The sequence below is a fragment of the Pollicipes pollicipes genome, unplaced genomic scaffold (assembly GCF_011947565.3).
Source record: "Pollicipes pollicipes isolate AB1234 unplaced genomic scaffold, Ppol_2.1 Scaffold_6212;HRSCAF=7365_pilon_pilon_pilon, whole genome shotgun sequence".
NCBI lineage: Eukaryota > Metazoa > Arthropoda > Thecostraca > Pollicipedomorpha > Pollicipedidae > Pollicipes > Pollicipes pollicipes.
This window is the reverse complement of record NW_023596834.1, coordinates 175834-200537: the sequence shown is the minus strand read 5'-3', so window position 1 is coordinate 200537 and position 24704 is coordinate 175834. Positions and strand designations below refer to the sequence as shown.

The window sequence follows — 24704 nt, the reverse complement described above, 5'->3', positions numbered from 1 at the left end:
GCGGCCGTGTAAATAACACCGCAGGGGGCCCGCCGACAAAGAGATGGCCGCAACGTCTCGCCGGGTCCCGCCGGGAAGGAAGCCGCTCGCGAGAGGATGAGCGGGACTGACCCACGCTCGATGTCCGCATGTTTTGGTCCTGAGGGCGTGCAGATTGGGGTCAAAGCGCGGGGGTCAAGGTCGCTAATATCCGGGCACAGCGCAGCTGACTGGTCGAGCTCGAGAGTGGGTGACGCAGCAGCCGGACGGCTGAGTTGGGCAGGCCGCCCACGGGATGGCTAGGTGTTAGTCATCGGCGGTCAAAGACCGACAGAGAGGCGCATGCGATGTGACAGCAGTCAACCAGTTTTGCCCTCTTGCGTCGTATCACCGGCCCAGCCACGCTCGACCCCTGGTCAGCTACGTCAGTCGGTGGTCAGCCAGCGGCGCATCACCGGTCAGGGGTCCGTCGGCGGTCCGTTGACAGCTGACCAGCGTCCGGTCCGCGGTCCGCGGTCCCGGCGGCGACAGCTGCTCCGGTCCGCGTCCGGACCGCCGGCAGACCGTATACGGTCGGGGCGGAGTGACGGCCCCGAGCGGAGAGACGGCTCGGGGCAGCGTGACGGCTCGGGGAGGCCGGCAGCCGGCGGCGCTGAATCAACTCCCCTCGATGAGCCGATCCGGACCAAATCCGGCTATCGGTCGCGTGATTGGTCAGGGCGGAGATGGCGCCGATAGGGCGCACCTGGTGATTGGTGGGTCAGCTGCTGACCGGGCGGCGCCCCGAGACACGCCGCAAATGGCGACCGACGACGCAGGGAAGCTTGCGCTCGGTGCTTCGCGGAGCGTTCTAGTGCGCGCGAGTGGGTGCAACGTTGTCCCACCCAGACGGCTGTGACCCGTGGCTATTTTTAGCACGGCCAACGCCACTCCTTTAAAGTCGACGGTGACCGCACCACTGTGAATAACAACACTAACAGGCATGACATCAACCAACGGCCGTAAACCAAAGTCAACTGGCTCGTCATATCAATCCCGTGCTGGACATCCGCAGGAAGTCGGACCGGCGGTTCGCAGCGGTCCAATGACGTCACCGGACGGCACGTGACGAGTCTAGAGTGAGCACCGCTACCGAGGGATCCCTACACGGCGGGCCGGTGAGACACGGCGAGTGAGCCGTATGACGTCACCGGACGGCACGTGACGAGTCTGAAGTGAGCATCACCGCCACGGGATCCCTGCACGGCGGGCCGGTGAGACGTGCCGTATGACGTCACCGGCTGCGGCCGGGGTGAGAAGATCGCCGCTCCCACACCTAACACTACCTTCGCAACAGCGAATAGCGTGGGGGAAGGTCAGGTCGCTTGAGAGCGTAATGGTCACGTCAGGATGTTCGGCCACGTATTTGTTTCCCATCTTAACGCTTCAAAGGACGATTTTCCGAACAAAGTAACCGTACTCCAACCAGGGCTTAGGTGTTCTCCTGAGTCATGCCACCATCTGTCAAGCGGCCTTATACTGCTCGAGCACCATTCACTGCGAATCGCTATCACCTCGGATCTCACGAACCAGGCACAGCCATTTTACTCGTCGCCCGGTCTGAGGCACGTGACTTGAAAGAGCGCCGCCAAGATTACCGAGCCGTTCGTGTTTTGCCGCCCTGTCTCCGTAACCCGACCCCGGATCATCCGGACGCGGAACTAAGCAGTGACGGACCGTACAGAGCACGGGCCGGGGCCTGTTGGAGGGGCATGCTCCAACTGCCACCACATGCGGAGGCATGCACTTCCTGGGATTCATGCAGTTTGTTTTAAAGTTGGTGTCTTAGACTCATGTAACTGTGATTCTATTTGCCGCGCACTTTCTACCACTCATGTAAGCACGTAGCGTTTCGACAGCAGCTCGTATGCTTGCATCACCGTGGGAATGGGGTATAAATGACCGTCAACTCCTGGGCAGAACCCGATCTTTTACAAAGCGAGGGTGTGTGTGTGTCATTGGGGCTTTACGACGCACTCAGCTGCTGAGGCTATATGACGTCGCCTGCCTCTCACCCTGGCAGGAAGGGCGGGCACCGCGGGGAATCGAACCCCGTTCCCCTAGTTTCCCAGACGCGCAAATAATCGATCAATTTGACATCCGTCATCTACTGACAGCAGGCAAACGGATGGGGAGCCGTAACTAGCTATTCGGCGAGATAGTTCCAGCCAAGTACCGACTTCCATCTAACGCAGGTGCGTTAACCACCGCACTACCGGCACTCCTTTTATAAAGCGACATGCCGTCGTTTGAGCCATGTACGCATGCATGCAAAACCAATCCAATAGTAGATTTATCAAATCAAATAATCGATCAATTTGACATCCGTCATCTAATGACAGCAGCCAAACGGATGGGGAGCCGTAACTAGCTATTCAGTGAGATAGTTCCAACAAAGTACCGACTTCCATCTATGGTTATCACAGGCCAAATCAACAATGCCCACGTAACAGCATCAGGTAGAAAGCTTCCACCCGGACATTCGAATGGCTCTGGTCGAGTTTACGACGTCATGGAGCATACATTAGGTCGAATAACTTTTCTGACGATGGGCCGAGTTCATGTCGCGTCGATTCAAAGTGGCGAGATGATGACCCAGCTAAGGTCATCTGTCAGCTGCGGTAACTTATGAGGACAGGAACGAATGGTTGTCGTGTATTCATACCCCATTTACACGCTATCTGATGCCAGATATGGCATGGAATTCGGCTCTTTGATGTCAATCGCCATGGCAAGCCCCAGCGTGTCGAGCGATACCGGTGATGACGGCGGGTTATGCATCGTGATTGTCATCCAACTTAACAACGGGTTATACGATACAGCAGCGCGCTGGCGTACAATGCAGCTAAATTATACGAAATATCTGGTACTTATCTAAACCTATTACATACAAATAATGCAAATAATACATAGATACTCCTATGTTTACTATTCTTATTATTATTATATCTATAATTATTATTACTGTTATATATATATATATATATATATATATATATATATATATATATATATATATATAACATTGAAACTGCGGAACAATGAAAGTTGGTTTTCAGGCTACGTGAAAATCAACAGGACGCGAATGATGCAATACGACAAGACCAAATCAAATCAACGCTTCATAAACGCCGGAACACGTGCCCTAACGCACGGGAAGCCTCAGGGTTCCATCCTGTTGTTGTCAATCGTCCTTGCCGTGCTTAATCAACCAGTTGCAAACTAATTGGCTCATTCACGAGAACAACGGATGACATTCATCATTCATCCCGTCAAATCATGCCCGACTTGTTTGTCGCTGCACGATGCCACGCCGCCTCTCCAGCTGTTGAGGCTTGTTGCATCAATAGGCGCCGCTCGAACCTGCCGCTGCATGATGCCACGCCGCCTCTCCAGCTATTGGGGCTTGTTGCATCAATAGTCGCCGCTCGAACCGCTCCGATTTCAATCTCGGCCAAACACGAGCCGGTAATTATCGACCACTTTTCCGGCGCTCGCGACGCCAGCCCGAAAAGGGCAGCGTATCTGGCTTTCACCGGCCGCAGCCCAGCTCGTCCGCACGCCAAGAAGGCCGTCCATCCGACGGCTCAATGTCAAGGAGCGCGGCGAGCCACGTGAATCAGCTGATCCCACCGGAGAGCCGTCAGATCGCCATTAAAGGCCATGCAAGACAAACGCACCGCTGGCGGCGCGGCTGTAATGACTTGCACGCGCCCGAGTGGGTGTGAGAGAAGGTCCAGCCACTCCACCCAGCCGCCAGGGCCGTGCCGAAGGTCCGCGTGCCCTACATAGGGCGCTCGTGTCAGCAGGTGTGTGTGCGAGTGACCGCTGCCGTCGGCGCCCACGCAACGCCGGCCTGTGTGACCTAAAACGGCGCGATTTTTTGTTGAAAGATAACGCCCAGTTGGGCGGCCGTATACGCGGGCGTAGCCATCCGAGAAACCGGTTTTCAGGCGCGCGAGCAAGCCGCCGCGACCGCTTGATCCGACCCGCTTAAGCCGCGGATACATAACTCGGCCTCTGGTTTTACAACGCGTTGGTGGTCACCTGACGCCCTCTTTCGCGCTCTTCCGCCATTTACACCCGCTGCAAACTGAAAAAGGACCCAGACACGCGGGAATGACAGGTGGCCGGCCCCGCTCGTTACGCATGTGCCGACGCGTGCTCTAGATCATTACCGGTGCGACCTTTCACGCCGGCCGACATGATGGACCGTCGAACACCGCGGTCCTGGCGTGGGCTTATCGGCGCTTATGTCCGGTCGGACGCCGGCGTGGTAATGAGGCGCCGATGGCGGTTTTTGTCGTGTTCTGATCGGGCTCATTAACCCCCGCACCCTCGGCGCGGCTGAGCCGGAGCATCGGTCGCTCGCTCCACCAGCTGGACGGGCCGCGGTGGTGCCGCCGCCAGCGCAGCGCTCGGCGGCGTGTGCAGCCGTGCCCCGCATCGCTAATGTCCGCAAGGCCGCTGGGCCGGGCGCCGGCCGGCCGGGACGGCAGGAGCGCCGGCCGGGACGGCAGGAGCGCCGGCCGAGTCAGCAGGAGCGCCGGCCGAGTTAGCAGGAGCGTCGGTCATGTCAGCAGGAGTGCCGGTCGTCTCAGCAGGAGCGCCGCCGGGACGGCAGGAGCGCCGGGCGAGCCAGCAGGAGCGCCGCCAGAGTCAGGGAGCACCGTCAGAGTCCACAGGAGCGCCTTCGAAATCAGCAGGAGCGCCGCCAGAGTTAGCAGAATCGTTGGTCGAGTCAGCAGGAGCGCCGGCCGAGTTGGCAGGAGCGCCGGGCGAGCCAATAGGAGCGCCGCAAGAGTCAGCAGAAGCGCGGCCAGGGTCAGTACGAGCGCTAGGCTGCGCCACCTGGGGCCGCACCGGGGTCTCCGCGGTCACCGTTGGCGGGGGCGCGCCGGTAAACAGCATTGTCCGCGGCCGGGGCGGCGCCCTCGCGATCCGTCGGAGGCGTTCAGGGCAGGGTTCGTGCGTGATCATCAGCAAACACGGCCATCGGAGCCGGGGCGGGACGTGCCCAGTGGCGCGGAGGCACTGCACTCCGCCGTGGCCGGTGGGTGATTGTCCCGTGGAGTTTTCGGGGCACTCCTGACAGCGGAGCGACCACAGGAAAGCGTGGGTTACAGCGGCGTGAAACAGGCTATGGCAGACAGCGGGACAGCGGTACAGCCTGTGAGAGACGGAGGAGAGGTTCAAACACAGAAAAACAAGGTGCTATGGCACGCATGAAGAAAAGAACGAGCGAAACCAATCAATAAATAAACGAAGGAAGCAGACCAACTACGAGTTACTTATATACAGCCCATCTCACAAATGCAAAAGCTAGTAGCTCATAAAAAAGGAAAAAACCAGGCAATAAGCAAAGCTCCTCCTTATGGCACGAACCCTAATGTGCGCATGATAAGCGGCCCCCTGCCACCTAGCCAGGCGCGGATGACCCCATGTCACACTTCCGTGTCTGGATAGTTGGCCCGCGTTGGGCAAGAGGTAATTGGCACCGCACGCCGCGACCAATCAGCGGGCGCGGAGACCGACTAATTGACGGACATCTCGGCGTGGGCCTCTGGAGTGGCCCGTCGGCACAGACAGTGACCTGCATACGCCTTGCGACACGCCGCTCCCACAAAGGCCATCGCCGGCGACATCTCTGATAGGGAGCGGGCGCGCTGAGGCAATGCGACCGGCCCCGACCAGCCGGGCGGCCCCAGACGGCCCGGACGGCCGACACTGGACAGCGGACGGCAGACAGCGGACGGCAGACAGCAGACAGCAGACAGCGGACAGTGAAAGGCCGACAGCGGACGGCGGATGGCGGACGGCGGACGGCGGACTGCGGACTGCGGACGGCGGACGGCGAACAGCGGACGGCGGACAGCGGACAGCGGACAGCGGACGGCGGACGACGGACACTGCACGGTAGACAGCAGGCGGCGCATGATCACGACAAAAGGCGGACAGTGGATGCTGTACAGCGGACGGTGGACGGTGGAGGGAGGACGGTGGATAACACATGACGGATAACAGACAGTGGACGGTGTACAGGTCAGCGGACAGCCTGGGAAGACGAGCGGCGCCGGGCGGGCGGGCGTGTCCAGCGTGCGGGCCCGCAGCCGGACACGAGGGGTTTGACCGATTGCGCAGAGTCCGCACGCGGCAGTCATAAATCAGACGACCGCCGGTAGAAAGTGAGAGACGAGCGCAAGAGGCACGCAGAGTTGGAGGGCCGACGGCAACAGATACATTTGCCGAGAGCGCAGTTGGACGGAGGCGAAAGAGAGCATGCGAGAGAACGGGTGAGGTGCAGAGTGGGTACGCAAGGAAAAACGGACGTGGCGGACGGAGGACGGGAGGGGAGAAATCTCTCAAGGAGGAAGATGTGTCGGCATGTCCCACGGCTACCGGCCACAGCTCCCTGGCCATCCACATCTGCCGTGGCCAGCTCCCAGCGGGAGGTCACCAAGCACGCCCCGCCCACCTCGCGGCCGACCTGCTGACACGACGGTCAAGGTCGCCACGCGCGCTCCTCCCTATCTCGACCCCTGCCGAGCCGGCGGCGGGGAGGGGTGATAGCGCACGGCCGCGGCTGGGACGGGGCTGATACGCACCGATGGAGCCACGGGTCATGCGTCAGCGTTCACACGAGTGGCCGTGTAGTCAAACGCTTCGGAACAGGGGTCCGATTAGCCATGGTTCATCCACTCTTCCCAGGCCCCTCCCCCCCCCCCTCCACAGGCTGGCGCGGTACGGCGACCTACTGCAAACTATGTGTAACTGCCCGTGTGGTTTTGATAACGTCTGCCTGCTACATGTACTGGCATATTATATGTTACCTAAATGGAACAAGAAAGCGAGCATTATTAAGATAGATCACCTCAAGTACAACGCCACTTGAGCGCCTAAAATATGTCACCTTGAACTTCTGCACAAAGTAATCAAATGGGAATCATGACAAACATAAATAACTACGACATTCAGCCGATCAGACAGGACAATCACGACACGAGGGCCTGGGCCATCGGCCGCTCTGTCCGGGACGATGTGAAGGGAAGCGATGGGGTCCAACAACTAACCGGGGAGTTGAAATGCTTACCAGACAGAAAAGCGCGCCAGTCATCGTGCGCCGGCGCAAATAAGCGCGCCAGCTGATTTCACCGGGCTTGCAACAGCAGAGGGCTGCGGGCGCGCGGCTACTCGTTGGCCCGGAGCGATGGCTCGTGACCCGATAGCTCGTGACCCAGTTGGTCGTCAGCGTCACGGCCCAAACACGGCGGACGTGCGCCGCCGTGATGCAACAGGACCGGAGCGCAGTATCGGGCGGCCGCCGCCGCCTCGAGCGGCTGCGCACGGCTGCCGACGCACGTGCGGCGCGCAGCCCGGGACAGAACAGGGGAAGGGGTAACGAGGCCGTGGACCCCCAAACACGGAACACAACATCAAAATTTGCGCCGCCTCCTTGCTCCGCTTTCAGTGCTGCGTGTCGCGCGCGCCGCGCCGGCGCTGGCCGCAGCCGCCGCCACAGCGGAGCCGCTCCGCCAGCCTGCGCCGTCGGGAGCAGACGTGCGCTGACCGCGCCGCGGTCGGGCCGGGGTAACGTCACCGCCACAGGAGCGCCTCCGGCTCGCCCAGTCCCGGGCCACACCGGCCTCTGACGTCACCGGACGCTGAGCGGCCGGCTCAGAGGTGGATTTCCAGGCGGCCGCACCGCCTGCTCACCGCCGGAAGGTGACACATGTTGCTGGGGATGACGGATTACCCGAGGACGCGAACAGCAGGTATGCGCGCTGTTTGTGCTTATGTCACCTTTGGAAAGAGGCAGCGCTCACGTTGTGGCGGCATTTCCAAGAGGCCACGCGGTAACGGTGTAAGCAACACTAAATTCCGGCACAGTTATGAGGGTGAACTCAATAAGGGGGCTCGCACCACCCGGCCTTCCCTGCAGCCATGATTCCATCACCAGGACGACCTCGTGGTGCTGACGACAAGGCGCCCCGAATTCAAGACATCTGAGTATGACTCTCGCCGCAGTCAAAACACGGATGCCGTGAACCGCGCGGCAGCCGACCGCAACCAAGATTAATGTTCCGGTGGACCAGCTTCGAGCATGTCGGTCCGCCGGGGCCTGCTGGTCCAGCTGTACCGGGGGACGCGCCGGCGGCGTGCAGCCCACCACCGGACTTCGCACCGCACTTCCAGCGACCCCGCTGCAGGCCCGGCCACTGAGAGCGGCGCGCCGCAGGTCACGTGCCACCGCGGCACCTGTCCCGTGTGTCAGCCCCTCCCCGTCCGGACGGCCCGGCGCCGCCTGGCGGCCCGGTCAGCGCCGCAGCCGGAGCCGTCCGGACGGCCGGCAGCCTCGGTCACGCCTCGGCGGCTCCGTCCCGTGCAGCGGCCGAGCTCGCCGCGCGCGGCAGCGGCCCAGGCTGAGCGGCCGGCGGGGCTCCCTCGCTCCCTCACAGCGGTGCTGAGCCGAGGGCGCGCCGCGCGCGGCAGCGGCCCGGGCTGAGCGGCCGGCGGGGCTCCCTCGGTCCCTCACAGCGGTGCTGAGCCGGGGGCGCGCTGCTGACTGCGCTCGCACGAACCAGCAACAGGAGCAGGAGGAATGGCCCAGTAGATGAACAGGAGGGATGGCCCAATAGCTGCTCCCAGAGGCGCTTGGGCGGCACCCAACCAGCATAAATGGTCATGGCCGGCAGCGACCCGGTCTTCATTGGCAAGCGCCGTCCCGTTCCTCGCAGCAGAACACTGTGACGTCACAGGCGGCTATGCCATGCGCGCGCCAGTGTACAGCTCGTACGGCCAGCTGTGACCTCGTCATTCGTGCCGCCACGTTAGCTCATCCTGGACGGCGTTTGCCTATGGGGGGCGCGCTTCCGAGCCCAGTGTGGTGCCTCCGCCAGGAGGTGACAGCAGTCTTCCTACAAAGCTGCAAATCAAACTGAACACGCGGGCGATGTTCATGTGCCACGGCAGGCGCCTCATCATCGACTTTGTCGACCAATGGCGGGGCCAAGCGGCAGAAAGGCCGGCCGCCGCCCAGTCAGCGCATGCCAATCGCTGGAGCTTAACCCTTCACCGGCGCCAACCACCCACCGCCAGCAAACAACCGCCCTCGGACGGCCCGACGCCGCCGCCGGCCGCAAACAGAGCTCAGCTGACGTGGCGGGCGCCCGCGATCCCGAACGGATGCACGAGGGATCAGTGCTAGTGCCGTTATCCGGCATTGGCGAACGGCAGAGCCCGCTGTCAGGCGCCGCTCTGGGCTGGCAGCCGCTTCTGTTGTTTGGCATGTGGAGCAAAGCTCCTGTCCGCACCGGGGGTGCGTCAGCGGTGAGCACGTCCGCTGTCCGCCCGCCCTCCGCTGCGCGCACCCGCCTGTACCAACGAGTCCCGCCGCCAGCCCGGCGAACCCGTTCTCGCACGCGAGTCGGCGCCGTCGTCGCGGCACGCGACACCGTCGGCAGACCGGGCCTCGCCGGCCCACTCGTCGGCGGGCTAGGCCCCGCCGGACCGGGCCCCGGCCGTCAGCCGGTCGCCGTCGTCACCCGCCCGGCCGCTAACCGGGGCGGGTCGGCGGCCGGGACGACCGGGGCGACCGGGGCGGGCGGCCGTATTTGGCCGAGCTGCGGGCGCCCGCCCGTCCGGGGCGGACAGGTGAGACCGGCCCGCCTCCTGGTCCGTCCCCTGGCGTCAGGACGGCCGGCGCCGCCCAGGCCCGGCCCGCGTCAACGGCGCTGCAGCGGCCCGTTTCATCTGTCCGCTCAGCGGACACTGGCCGGCTGCCGACCACCCGTGGAGGACGTCATTCTGACATTGAACCGCAGCGAGGGGACGGCCGCCTCACCAGCTGAGTTTGTGAATAACGCCACCGCGCCGAGGGTCTCCCGACAGCGAGCATCCCGTGCCGCCTAACATTCCGCTTGATGATTACTGATGTCAAAGAGTGCTTCGACTGTGCGGGTGATTTTGCGCCATCCGGGCGGTGTCGGTCGCCCGCGGCGTCTGCCGACCCGTCACACCCGCATTTACGACCCGGGACGGCTGGCGGCCGGCGTCGGCGTTGGCGCCGCCGGCCGGGACCGGCCAGCAGGCTCGACCCACTCCTGGGGAGGCTCGCGGAGCGCCAGAGGCCGTGGTCGCGACTGTTGGCATGGAGCCAAGCGGGAACTAGTAACACGCCTGCCTCGTAGGTCGTGCGAACGGCATTGGCCGCGCCGTCCTCATTTAATCAGCATAACCAGCGCAGCTATTTTTAGACGCTCGAGGATCATGACCCTTCACGTTACCCCCCAACTAGGTGAACGTGCAAGGCCAGTTGGCTGATAAGCACCACTGCAGCTCTCAGCCGCCCGCAGACCGCAGCTCTTTGAGAGTGCAGGAGAAAAGTGGTGACCCCGGTTCGTCGGGCCGTCCGGCGGCCCAGCAATCCGCCGCTCTGTTGGCTGGGCAGTCGGCTAGTTGGTCAGTCAGTCAGTCAGTCAGTCCCCAGCCAGCCAGCCAGCCAGCCAGCCAGCCAGCCAGCCAGCCAGCCAGCCAGCCAGCCAGCCAGCCAGCCAGCCAGCCAGCCAGCCAGCCGGCCAGCCAGCCAGCCAGCCAGCCAGCCAGCCAGCCAGCCAGCCAGCCAGCCAGCCAGCCAGCCAGTCAGTATGTCGGCAGTCGTCAGTCGTCAGTCGCCAGTCTGTCATTCGTCAGTCGTCAATCGCCAGCTGCCAATCACCAATCGTCCGTCGTTATTCAGTTCTGAGTCAGTCATTAGTTGCCAGTCGCCAGTCATCAATAGCCAGTGTCGTCAGTCGTTAGTAGCCAGCCGTCAGCCGTCAGCCGTCAGCCGTCAGCCGTCAGCCGTCAGCCGTCAGCCGTCAGCCGCCAGTCCGCGGCCTCTCCGGGAGTGGAGTCACGGCACGCCGGCGCCGGCGCCGTATTATTACCCGTGATTAGCGGCAGCGCCGCTGCTGCGCGCCCGCCGTTTGATGATATTACTCCGGCTAATGCCAGCCCTCGACCGCCGTGAGTATAACTCGTCGGCCGACACGGTCGACAGACGGCTTGGGGCCCGCGGCGGCTCGACGCCTCCCGCCAGCGCCGGGTCAGCGCCGGCCGCCATGGGCGCGAGAGAATGCGCAGAGTCAACAGAGGACGATCCCGGCCGACGGTGACCTTGACGCGGCAGCCCGCGCCAACGGCCGGTGTTACCGTTTTGTGCGCGCGGCAGTCTCCGAGGACGGCCGGCGGGACGAAGACGACTAACGTGTTTCGGTAAGGGTGTAACTTGCTCTCAGCAGGTAAGCACGTCTATGGGAATGACGCAGCTGTTGTAGGTTCGATTTTGGCACTGACGGAGAAATCCGTTGGGGAACGAAAAAAACATGGGCTTGGTGATGAAAGAGATGATCAGATTTTCACATGAAATAATCCGACCCACCACCACCGGGAGGCCACATCCACGAAGAGCACACCTGAAAGGCATGATTCAGACTGCACAGCACCCCTCGGTGACCCAGCCGTGACCAGTGACGTAAGAAAACGGACAGCGAGCCAGCAGCACACGCCGGCGGGCTTACCTTCTTCAAATGCTTGTTAACCCACTTCGTGAACGTCTTCTTCTGTATGGCATCTCTCTCATCTGAAAAGAAATCCAGGTGGTCAGACGCGGAGTCACAGCCAATGCGAATTTGATTTTCACGACCGGCAGCGTCACGCCTTAACGGCAATCCCAAAACTAAAGCGGCACACCGCCACAAAGCAGACCTCCTGCAAGCCACATCTGCATCGTCACAACCGCAGTGAATGAGGAGCGTCCCCCCAGCCTCATTACACCAGCCTCCCCCCTGGAGCAGCCTGCCGCCCTTCCTGCTGCATCACCCTGTGGCCTCTACGGGCGGCGGGAGCAGCGCGTCCGGCACCGCTGGCCGGCCCACCCTGGTCCCCGGCGCAGTCTCGTGTGACCTCTAAGGGTGGCGAGGGCGGGAGGCGGGGCGGAGCATGTCCCGGGAACGGTGACAGGGCGGAGGACGGAGGGTGGGGCGGAGCACGTCTCTCCGAACTTTTGCGACATTTGCCAGTATGCGCATGGCATTGCATGGAATTGAAACGACTTCAAAAGCCTTATCCTTGCGTGGAATGGAACGCATTCAAACACGACAAGGCCCCCATCCAACTCCGCAATGCGAGGCCAGTGGCGCGTCTCTGTCAGTGCACAGTTTCAGACACCGTCAGGCAGGGTGGGAAGGGGTCATGCGGAGGTCAGACGGCTATGCATGCTCGGCCTGGCACCTGCAAGGCCTCGGCCAGCCAACACGACCCATTATCTGAGCCTGGCAATCAGCCCCTGTGATCCACTTTGCAGACTGTAACGCCAGCCGGCGATCAGCAGCTTGGGGAATCCCACGCGGCCGGAGCCGGGAGCTTGACCTCGGCTCGGGTCAGAGCAGTGCCGGCAACGCCACTGTCAACACGAGAGGCCAGCTCACGCGTGCGGATCGCACGTGATGATACCCGCGCCCCTCGATCGGGAAGTCTAGTCAAACGCTGGTGATAGCACACAGATGGCGGGGAGGGCTGAAACCGCGCCGGCTCGCGTGGTAAGGCCGCCTCGCGATGATCAAAAGGGGACTGTCGCTGACACGAGCTCTCCGCATGCGACTGACGAGTCAACCAGGTCTCATTCGACTCAGTCTGCTCCAACGCCGTGCAGTGCATTATCATTATTACTCTGGCCATGACCTCTCCGCTGACATGCTACGCACGGTCATTATCATTCTGACCCAGGCCTTTGGCGCGGCGCGCACAATCATTACACACGAGGTCACGCTGTCATACCGCACATCACACAACGCACAGGCGTGCGGTCGGTGCGCCCTGAAAGTCGCAAATCACCAGGCCATAATTTGTCCAGGCGTGCGTGTGTATTTGTGCGTTACATCAGGGCGAAGATAAAACATCGGCGCAAAACATCAGGTGCTGATGTTGGGGTGTCAGAACGCGACTTCGAGGTCATGCAGTGTCCATGTAAAGCACTTAGCCGCTCTGGGTCAACAGTGGTCACCCAGCCACTCTGCCCACACCGCAAGAACATGGAGGGCGCGACGACACGGACCTTTTCTGCATGGCGCGAACCATGTCTGCAAGACACGGACGATGTCTGCGCGACAAGGGCCCCATCCGTGCCACGCGAACGTCCTATGTGGCTCGGATAATGCCACACGGATGAGCCCCAGGCGGTGACTGCGATAGAGGCCCATCACACACGCGTGAGATGCCGACGACGCCGGCACAGTAGCTGGGCGGCAGCGAGAGGCGCACAGCATCGGCGTACACGTGACCACGGCTCCGCACACCCGATCCGTGCTCAAAACGCGGGCCGCTGCCGGCGCTGGCAGCCGCCTGCCGGGATCTGACAGACTGTGGATTGTTGATTGGGATGGTGACGACGTGAAGGTCAAAATGACATGGACTCGACAGCCTCACCGCAACAAAGAGCGGCGACGCTCGGCAGACGGTCGATCAGACGGCGCATGCGTCACCAGAGCGTCTGCTTAGTGTCAAGCCGCGCCATGTCAGTCCAATCATCCATCACTTTCGGTTAGCGTCGGCATAGTTGCAGTCGGCCGCGAGGCTTCAAATCCGCACACACCGCTCGGTTCTCGGACGTGTCATCAGGTACAAAATGCCGTCATCGGCCCAGAGCATCGAGAACTCGCGCCCCGTGAGCACCCGGTTGATATCCTCCCTCACCCGAGCTTATGCGATGCAGCGTTGCAATGTTGCAGGGGCGTGCACCCCGCCCCGCGTGGTGCCGGTTGCCGGGCGACCGTGTTTAGCACGCTCCGTCAGTTAACGGGTGCGGTCAGCGGAGTTCAAAGAAGGTCCCGACAGCGTCCAGCGTGGCTTTCATGCCGCCGTCCTCTGCTGGCGGTGGGTCACGCGAGGTGACCGCATACTTTTCCAGCGAAGTGGTGTCTCAAAACAGCAATATAGGCAAGAGTTCCCTTACATGAAACGAAGAACAGTTCGTCACCAGATCGTACATCAATTTCCGTTCAGTCAAGATTCGTTCGCTTTGCCGATTTTTCACAGTCCCTCCGCCATTTTCCACATCCATATGAGATGGGGCGTGCGTGCACATCCACCGTCCTGTTGGCGCCAGTGATGAGATAAACGAACTGTGTCGGCATGTCATTCGCTCAAATGATGACCATTTACGAAACAACAGGCCGAGACAACCGCAATGGCGAGAGCCGGGCAGAGATGATAAAGACTGGAGAAAACGGACAGAGAACAGCCGGCCGAAGAAAACCGGAATCGAACAGAAACAATCGGACGGGATTTGCGCCGTGATCTTTCCATGTACAGCCGAGCCTTTCATGTACAGCTGAGCCTTTTACCAGAAGCTTTCTTGAACGCTGGAGATAAAGCTGCACCACAATCAGAAGTAAAGTTCCGCCCATGGCAGAGGGCAGACCACCCAAAAGTGACCACCGGAGACAGCGGTCAACAGCGGCAGCCTACCACGGAGACAGCTGTCGGTCCCCAGCGTCATCTCCGAGAGCGTCGTTCTCCGCTGGGCCGGGCCGCCGCCGGCGGCCAGCCAGCCGAGCGACTCTGGCCATCTGCGGACGTCCAGCGGGCAGCGCTCGGCCACCGGCCCCGAGCCCGCCCCATATGCGGCCTACAGATGTCTGCCGAGGCGGCTAAATCATCAGCGACACGGACGCCGCCCGGTCCGGCGCCGGGGAAGGACCGGCGGCGGGCCGGGCGGCGCTGCTTGGCCGGGCGGGATCGGGGCCGTTGCTTGGCCGGGTGGGTCGGGCCGGGTCGTTGCTTGGCGGAGCGGGGCGCTACGGAGCACGCCGCGCGGTGCTGGCGTGCCCACGGAGGGCGGGCCCGAGCGGGGACAGCTGGGGTCAGCTGTGGACCGACAGCGCGACAGGACTCCTCGGCAGGTCGGTCGTAACGAGATTCGTGAGGGCGTGTCAAGCGAGACTGGGCGCCTTCTGGTGGGTAAGTCGGCACACGGCTACGACTAGGTCAAAGGTGAGGGAAATAAAACCAACCTCTCCGATAAGCACGGACAGCTGAACCGTAAAAAGACGGATCTACTCTGCGAAACTAGGTTCACCGAGTACGGCAGCGACCCTGGTTTTAGCACAACGATCGCAACGGATCGCGAAATGCCGAGGACAGGAGGGAGCTGCGGGGAGGAGAGAACGCAACGCATTACTATTTCGCTGTTTCAGCGAGACAACGAGAAGCCAAAGCTAAGGATGCATTTCTGACACCGCATGCGTCAAAGGGAACAAAATAAGAGGGGGAAGAACTTCTCATTTGAGGTCAGTTCCTGCCACGCGTAACCACAGGGTCAATTCTACACTTCATGAGAAGTGGGGGGGGGGGTCAGTGCTCCTCCCTTCGCCCCTTACCCAACACAGAGGCACCACGTACGCACGGAACGGTCGGAGCTATCCCAGCTGGCGGGACACGTTCACAGCTGGCGGGGCATATCCGCATGGTTTACGTTAGGCCGGCCGCGGCCAAACACACGTCCGCCGCGTGCCTCCATAATCGCAGCGCCTAACCTAATGACGCACCAGCGAGGCCCACAAAAAACGACGGTTCACAGTTCAGCGGCCGGGCCGAGTCATCGGAAAACAGGTGATACGCGTGTCCGTGTCAACAGCACTCGGCGCCACAGCTGATCAGCGGCGCGCCCAGGCACCGCAGCGGAGGCGGCGAACAGCTGACACCGATGTGAGACAACACCGTGTCTGCGGGGTTCGGAGGAACAGCTGATCACAGGCGCACCCAGCCGCGGTGGTGGCGGCGGACGGCTAACACCGTTTGCCTGTGTCTGGGGGGTTCAGAGGCATGCCTGACCAGAGGCACAACCAGGGGACGATAGGATGGGACGATGAGAAGACACAGCTCACGTCCTTGTTCTTGTCGATATAACTCAGCGGGACATATGAAGACAGGCGCAAACAGGACTAGCAAAATACTGCACTGAACCGCAATAGTTCGGGGTTGCATAACGTAAACGGTCCCTCGGTTCAGCTAGACGGCCAGACCTGCCAGAGGCCTCCGGAAAACAGCCGAAACGCGGGTCGGTTGACCTGAGGTTGATCTGACCGGTCCGCCCGGGGCGACCGGACGGAACGGACGCCACCCGAACGAAACGTCAGCCGGCGTTCAAAGGTTACCGCAGGGGCCAACATGTCACGTGTCACTGACAGAATGTGGGTCGACTTGGGTGTGACACACTTTTCTAAATGTCATCAATGTCACCGCGTGCTTGAATCGCTGCTTTGCTATGCAGGTAAATGATTTCTAGTGCGTGATGCAGACAATTTCATTTCAAATATCTCATTGTTTTAAATCACGTCAAAATTCCGGTCAGAAATACTTTCACATAAAAACGGTATCGCGACATCTTATCCAAGCCTCGATAAAAAGCTTACCCTGGTTGGTGGACGGGATGACAGCTTAACGAGACACGAGCTCCAGTGAAGCGGACAGGCCTGTCTCAAAGGTCCTCCGCACCCATCACTACCCTCGGATCGACATCTTCGCTATCGCGTTATCCACCGCCGTGATCGAAATACCTGATGTGATTGAAACAAATGTTTCACAATTGAAGATATAATTGAAGCAAACATGAGATACGATGATATAACTTCACTTTTAACTATTGGTACGCTTCTAAGAGGAGAATGCTTCTCTAGACTGTTTCTCAGTTTCTAAACAGCAACAGTTTCTCCGCTCAGTACATACGCTTCTCAATACGTCATTGTTTCATTGCGTCATCGTACCTTCCACAGCAATGATTGAGAGCCAATCGACGGCCGTTATATCTGGAAATCAAGCTCACGAACGCTAGATATGAACGACTCCGCCATTATATTTTTATTGGCCTTGATCGCCGCACGGCGAATGAAATGGCAAAATTTAAAGGAGTTATTATGGCGTCACGGATCCCTGGGTGACCTTGAAATAGTCTCCCCGAAATAGTCCGCTTATCTTTGCGGGCGCGTAGCTCTGAAACTAGAACGGTTTACGTCTTAATCATGGCATGGCTATTTCAAGATGACTATTTCAGTTTAAAACCCGATACAAATGCGGAACACTCCCTTTAAGGCAAGCCACAAACTCCTGGTTATTGGCGTTGTCCAGTGTTTATCAATGAAATGGCAACTGGAACGCACGACCCGTGATTAAAAACGCAGCTGGCGAGGCCCTATAAAAGCACCGACGGCTTTCAACGTGTTTTCAGCAACGCCACTTTAGACGGGACTGGGCCGCAGCCTCCGTCCAGCAGACAAAACCAGGCGGAGTTAAAACAGTGTGTCGGTGGAAACAACGCCACTTTAGACGGGACCGGGCCACCGCCTCCGTCCAGCAGACAAAACCAGGCGGAGTTAAAACAGTGTGTTGGTGGAAACAACGCCACTTTAGACAGGACTGGGCCGCAGCCTCCGTCCAGCAGACAAAACCAGGCAGAGATAAAACAGCGTGCCGGTGGAAGCAATGCCACCAGACGCTGAACGCACAGCCAGGGACAAGCCCGGGATGACGGCAGGGAAAAGGGAGTCAGCACCAACGGCGTAGCCACCCGGGAGTACAACAGGACACTGCGCAGGACCGCCTACGACACGGCCACTCGGGAGGACAATCTCAGGAGGGGGGGGGGGGGGGGCAGCGCCGGTGTGTCCGTGCCACGCATGGCACGCGATGCTGGCCCACATCGGAGCGGGACGGTCCGCGCTGGCGACACCAGGGATTCTCGGAGCGATCATATCTGGCCGCTTAGGCCGCCGGCCCAAGGGCGCCTGGCATGACGAGGCGAGCGCCGACAGTTGTGTAAAAAGGACACGCAATGAGAAAGTCGACCCTGGCCATCGACGCAGAGGGCGCTTTCTTTGGGTGGCTGCGAGGGCTTTCACTTCGGCCCGTGCAAAAAGGCAGCGAAGATATGCAGGCGCACTATTTTTCGCGCTAGCGGCGATGCGCTGGCACAAATCCGTGCTTGCTGTCGGCTTAACCGACACTGTATTTACGAGGCAACCTTCAGTCTTATCTAGATGGGATACATCAGTAGGAACTCTGGCGAGAGAGCACCCCGGTTCAGATGTTACCGTTTCAGCCGTGCCCAATTCTGGGCCAGCCATCGCCCAATTTGTTCTTTATTTCATAATCAAGCGCATCGGGATTCACAGCACGTTTGTCGCCTGTGTGCCAACGGTCCGAGGGTCGCTCCATCTACGGCCAGCCCCGAGACACCCGACCCTGCCGCCGCAGCCGCTGTCGGAGCCCAGCGTCTCCTGGGTCGCGTGCCTTCTCGCGCGACAACGCTGACACTGATCGCGGCCATTTCCCGCATGCGGCGTGCCGTGCAGGACCGGCGGCGGCGGCGGCGGCGGCGGCTCGTTAGGGCCGGAGACGGCGCCACGTTGCGCAGTCGCGCTCACGCACGCGCGTGGCGCTGAAACAGCGTCGAAAGATCTCCTCGGACGGGCTCTCGCAGCCCGCGCAGCGCGTCTTATCACGGTAAGCCGAGATGCTAGGTCGCCGGGTTCAAGACGGCGCGCGCCGCGGGTTACGTGGCTGCCGGAGAGGGAGGAGAGTAATCCGAGATCAGAGGGCGGGCCGTGCGACGGAACCGGCTCGGTCGACGCCGGCCGACGGGGGCGGACTCCCGCGGACTGCCGAGACCGACGCGACGGTGAGTCACGAAACGACGCGACGGTCCGCCGGCGTCGACGGCTTCACCGCCGGGTAAGTCGTCGCTACGCTTCGCACGAGAGCACTTCGGTCGTTGTCAGCCATAACATCAACGTTTCTGTCCACACAAGCGGCTTACGTTGCCCGAAAGCTTCCAGTCTTACGAGCGACAGCCCGACACCAGCCCAAGTTCAGCGGACGGGCCGGGCAGCTCCCACGAAGCCACACAAACCGGTCTCGTCGGCGGGTCCGGCCGCAGCCGTCTTGTCGCTCCTTCCGTGCCGATGAATGGCCCGTTGTGGGCCGCGCGTGTGCAGCCGCTGCCCTCTGCACCGGCCGTGCCTCCCCATGAGTCAGCTCCCCTCCCCTCCCCGCCGGCCCTCACAGGAACTAGGTGAGCCGCGTGAGCACGACAGGTGGAGTGCCACGCCAGAGACGACAGGGCGCCGATCTCCGCGCATGTCGTGCGCCGTGTTCACATGTGAGGGGAAAGTTCCTAATAGATGTATCGCTGCACTCCGCATGAAGCCATTACCATTAACATGGATTCTGACAATACGACAGCACCTTGCTCTTGCAGCACTTGCAGAGTTGTTGATGTAACGGTGCACAGTTCTAGAAGTAATAATATTTTGGGTTAAAGACAGGCGTTATGCGAGGGCGCTGATAGGAGGCCGATGTGCTATTCAGATTGACATGTGCCAGATTCCGAAGCGCTACAAATGGAGTGCAGACCACGCGTTGCACCAGTGGTGCTAAAGGTCGCCAACAGCCACGGAACGCGACTCTCAGCCCAGCGCAGCTGTCCCATCAAAAGGCGGCACGCTGCTGACTTCCTGCACGCCGACGGCATCCGAGTTATGAGAGGCGTGTATCGACGCACGGAACATGTGTATGCATAATGTGCGCTGTCCTGGACCCCGCTCGTTTCGGCCGGCATCTCCGCCCATCCGCGGCCCGCCGCCGGGATCGGTGGCCCTTCAGCCGACCCGACACGTCCAGACGCACGCGACGACGCCCAGACGCGCGACGACGTCTGCTGTCGGCGTGATGATCGCACGCGCTCGCCACCCCCGTCACACCCTGAGCGGCACATTGACGTCGTCTGCACCGGCCGTGCAGACTAGGTGAGCAGGCCAGGCCTCAGCATAACTACATAACTGTAGCTATGTTGGAGCCGAGCTGAGGTTGTGATAGCGCCGAGCCCGGGTTGTGCTTCGGCTGTGCTGGGGCCGAGCTGGGGCCGAGCTGGCGCCGAGCTGGGGCCGAGCTGGGGCTGTTGGGCCGGCGACCGAACGGTGCGTGCTCCGTCATCGCCTAAGACATGCCATGTATGGCGGCAGCGGCGCCGTTCTGCCGGCCTCTAATCCGGCCTGCAGCTGACCGCGGAGACGACCGTGGTGGGGAGGGGCGGGGACTGCGCGAGGCTGCGTTGGGCGTTCCAGCAGGGGGACGACAAACGAGTGGCATACTATGAATACCTTATCAGATGGTGCGTACAGGACGGATGGACGCTGGCTATCCCCATCCGGTCTGATGTGAACACGAAGCTGTCCGAAGTTATTTTTATCGCAGTTGCAGTTCCCACAGTCAGTTACATCGCAGAGAACGGCATTTCCCTACATTTATCGCCGCGAGGACGGGGAATGTGTCCCACAAACACCACCAGCTAGGGAACAAACCCCGACGGTCAGCAGCGGCGCAACTTTGCTGCCCCCACCTCCTTTCAACCCGCCGACCCCGCCTGAGGAGTGCGTCAGCTGACACAGATGCGCCGCTGGCACCGGTACGGGGGGAGGGCGGCCCAGAGACGACGCCGGCAGCGCAGCCGCGTCCCCGCCACCGCAGAGAGGACGTGACTCAGGCGAGGCCCCGGTGACGACGCATGAGCCTGCCATGGCGGCGGCGGTGGCGGCGAGCCGCGCCGCGCGTCTCTGGGCGCATCCCGGCGCCGGGCTGCGGCGCGACCGGGCGCCGCACTTCCCATTACTCAGCCCGCCGTCCGGTCAGGCGGCGCCTCTCCGCGAACCACGCACGCAGGCCGACCAGTCACTCCCGGCCACCAAGGGCGGCCGTGGCCAGCCGCTGACCGGCGGCCGGCGAGAGGCCGGGTCAGCGGAACCGCGTGACGTCACGGCGCCGCTGGACGGGCAGGGCTGGTGACGTCACGGGGAGGGACGCGCGGACGCGCCGTAAAGATAACAGAGGGAGCGCCGAATCACGCCGACGCGTCGGCGGCGCGCTGAGTGGCGCCGGCGGCCCGGCGTCCGTCCGGGAGGGGACGGGACCAGTGGGCGGACGCGTGGAGTCACCCTCGAGTGCCCCCCCCCCCCCCCCACTCCTCCGACACGAACCCGGCCTGGCGCAGACGGACGCCCGCAGGTCACAGAGGACGCTTGTCACAACGTTGACTGACGGCTGTCAGGGAATGTGAATTGTAAAGATGGAGCGTGATGAACGGTGTTGAAATGTGAAATGTCGCTGGTGCCAGCAGGGACACCAGCAAGTCAACAAGTCAATAGGGGTAATCTGCTAGAGATATTACAAGACATTTGCACAAATGACTGTTGAAAACTCGATGAAACAGAGCCTACGGCATGCGAGGCCTACGAAATCCGGCCCAATTTGAGACCAGACACAGAAAGATGGGCCCTCCTCACCAGACACGAAAGCACCACAACACCGTCTCATTTATCCATCACGTGGAAACCTGTTTGCCACAAGGCCGGATATTTTTCTGGCCATTTACTGTTGCCTTTACGGTTGGGACGACACGGGCCCGGTAAGTGCGGCGCTCCGGGAGCTCGTGACTGGCTTGGCAAGTGTAGCAGGACCGCCTCCGCCGAGCTTGCGGTTATCCGCGGCACGCGGGGCCGAGATCACCTTTTAAACATTGCTTCACCGGCGTTGCATGCCCACAGACGGCAGCCCCGCCTGATGGCACGTTCAGTCGCCCTGTTGTGCTCGATCCGGCAGCCCCGCCTGATGGCACGTTAAGGCGCCCTGTTGTGCTCGATCCGGTAGCCCGCCTGATGGCACGCTCAGTTGCCCTGTTGTGCTCGATCCGGCAGCCCCGTCTGATGGCACGTTAAGGAGCCCTGTTGTGCTCGATCTGGTAGCCCCGCCTAATGGCACGTTCAGTCGCCCTGTTGTGCTCGATCCGGCAGCTCCGCCTGATGGCACGTTAAGGCGCCCTGTTGTGCTCGATCCGGCAGCTCCGCCTGATGGCACGTTAAGGCGCCCTGTTGTGCTCGATCCGGCAGCCCCGCCTGATGGGACGCTAAGTCGCCCTGTTGTGCTCGATTTTGTGCTGCGCCGTGAAATTTCCGCCTCGAATTGCAAGATAGGACAACAGAAAGAAGATTGCTGAATAGTGCACGAATGTACATATGCCGCCAATGCGAACGTTAAAACCGCGGACAACTGCGCGGCATGCAACCAGCGGGGGGAGGGGGTAAAATGTTGCCCAGTTGCATCACGGACGACAGGCAAACCGAATGCACGCGGACGCGCCCCAATGAGCAGAACGCCGCCGCAAACATTTTACGTCATTAGGCAGGCTGGGGGCGGATCCGTAACCATTTGCTCGAAGCAGCCGCATACCATCTCCGCGCCCCTGGTGCTAACATGAAAAGTGACACAAGCCCGTCGTGTGACGGCTCCCTGGGCGACGAGGTAATCATAATAGTTACAAAACAGTCTGAGCACTGCCGCACGTCACGGGGTCAGCAGGGCCTCCGTGACAACCGGGGGAGGGCTGTCAGTAACCGCGGCGACCGCGGCGCGAACGGTGGGGCTGCCCGACAGGCGGATCGCCCGCACGGTAACCGCAGGCAGAGCTGGTCAGAGGAGGCAGGGTCGGCTGGTGGAGCTTCGCGGGCTCGGAGCGCCACAAGACGGACAACGACAGAGCGACAGCGGGCCGGACACAGCCACCAGGACGGCCGGAGGGTCCCAAAACGCCCCCCGCCCCCTCACCATCCCTAGTTCATCCGTGGGGCTGGAGCCGGGACCCGTAGGCCCGGAGTTCCGCGAGACGGAAAGCGGGCCGGACATAACCGCCAAGACAGCCGGAGGGTCCCAAGACGCCCTCCGTCATCCCCGGCTCATTTGTGGGGACCAGAGCCGGTCTCGCAGGCCCGGGCCCGTCACACCGCGTGCCGCCCGTCCCGTGACGTCACCGACCGTTCTCAGGCGGCACGGCGTCACGGCCGGCCACGGACAACGGTCGGCGGCCCTCAGCTGACGGCTGGCGGCGGGACAACGGTACCGGGCGGGCCCGCGGGGCGGCCCCGCCGCGGGCCCGCGGCGGCGGCCCCGCAGCGGGCCCGCGGCGGCGCCCCCGCAGCGACCCCGCGGCGGCGGCCCCCGCAGCGGGCCCGCGGCGGCGGCCCCCGCAGCGGGCCCGCGGCGGCGGCTCCGCAGCGGGCCCGCGGCGGCGGCCCCGCAGCGACCCCGCGGCGGCGGCCCCCGCAGCGGGCCCGCGGCGGCGGCCCCGCAGCGGGCCCGCGGCGGCGGCCCCCGCAGCGGGCCGACACCGCCGCTGCATGCCGACCGACGTCGGCTGGGTGGCAGGGCGCGCGCGCGCGGGCACAGGTCAGGAGGGCTGGGAATTTAACAGCGAATATCAGATGTTCGGGCGGAGAAGAGACGCGGAGAAGAGTGAAGTGATACCGGTTTCGTTACCGCTGGTTACCCAGCTATAAACTTTTGAAATTGTTGCACTTTTACTACTTACTTATCAGTACATAATCCAATAAGTGCCAAAAGCTGTTTGCTAGATGGCGGAAGACATCTCACGGAATCAAAACCACAGAAGAATAGCGCATGCAATCCATCTCGTCAGCGTGAGCATTGAGCAAACAGAACTGGAACATGAGTCACGCAGCCTGCGATGGCCGCATACCTGAGCATAAACCACGGAGCAGATGTCCATTCTCGGAAGCGTCTCAGCACGCTGCCAGCGGACCCAACGCAATCCTGGCCGCCCCAGCTGCGGCCAGGCTCGGTCGTCGCGGTCGTCAGTGCAATCCTCTCGCCGCGCCTGAGAACGGCGGTAAGTCGGCCCAGCCGAGCCGTAAAGCCGGCGAGCGTCTGACAGCGTGATGCTACGCCACCGACCGAGGGACCGCGCTGCCGGGCTGGGCCGCCGGCGCGCCGGAGGGTGCCGTCTGGTGCCAGGTCGGGGGAGCCGTTCGACGGGAGGGGTCGCGCTGAGAGGCCGACGGCGCCAGGTCACGGGACCCTTCCCACGTGAGGGGTCACGCCGGGAAGGCCGGCGGCGCCAGGTGAGAGGAGGCGCGGCGCGTGATGACGTCTCCAGTCGCGACTGGACGGGGGCGTCCGGTGACGCATCGAGCAGCGGTGAGGGCTTGACCGCACGGGGAGCACCCGAGGCATGTCAAACAGGCGTGCCGTCCTCCACCGCGACGAACATGCCGCGGCGAGCCGCAAGCGCGTCAATCACGGCGCGCTGCCGCACATCGCTCGCGACGACAGCCCGACACACCGCACACGTCGCGTCGCAATCATCAGCTGTCGGCGCCGTCAGCTGGCGGACGTTGCACAGCTGGCCCGGCAGCCTGAACTCTGGAGATAATGAATTGAGAGGCGGCCCAGCGGCCGGCACTGCGCTGGTATCTGCAGGCGACGAGACGCACTGTAGGATCGCGCCGGCGGATGGACGCCGCGTTCTGAGCTGCTTTCTGGGATGTCGGCTGCACGAGCCCCCCCCCCCCCCCCCCCCCCCCCCCTGGATGATGGTTACTAGTCCCGAGACATCGCGGCATTCCCAGCATCGCTACGTCGGCAAGTGAGGCGGAACCGGTCACATGCCTGTGCTTCGCTCCGGTTCGGGGTCAGCTCCCGGGTCGCGGCGGGGTCAGCAGGGGTCAGCGCGCGCTGCGCCGGCTGTCAGCCGCCCGCCGCCGGACATTCGACGCGCATGACCTCCACCATTTACCTCCGGCGCGATC

The 24704-nt window shown here is 62.1% G+C and overlaps 1 protein-coding gene across 1 annotated transcript in view; it reads right to left on the bottom strand.

Moving 5' to 3' along the window:
* The window catches only part of LOC119106848 (alpha-actinin-3), an 88346-nt gene that overhangs the window by 23611 nt on the left and 40031 nt on the right, over positions 1-24704 (bottom strand). The window contains exon 3 of the mRNA XM_037230189.1: positions 11577-11638. Within this exon, the coding sequence (XP_037086084.1) occupies positions 11577-11638 (62 nt within the window). The remainder of the gene's footprint in view (positions 1-11576; positions 11639-24704) is intronic.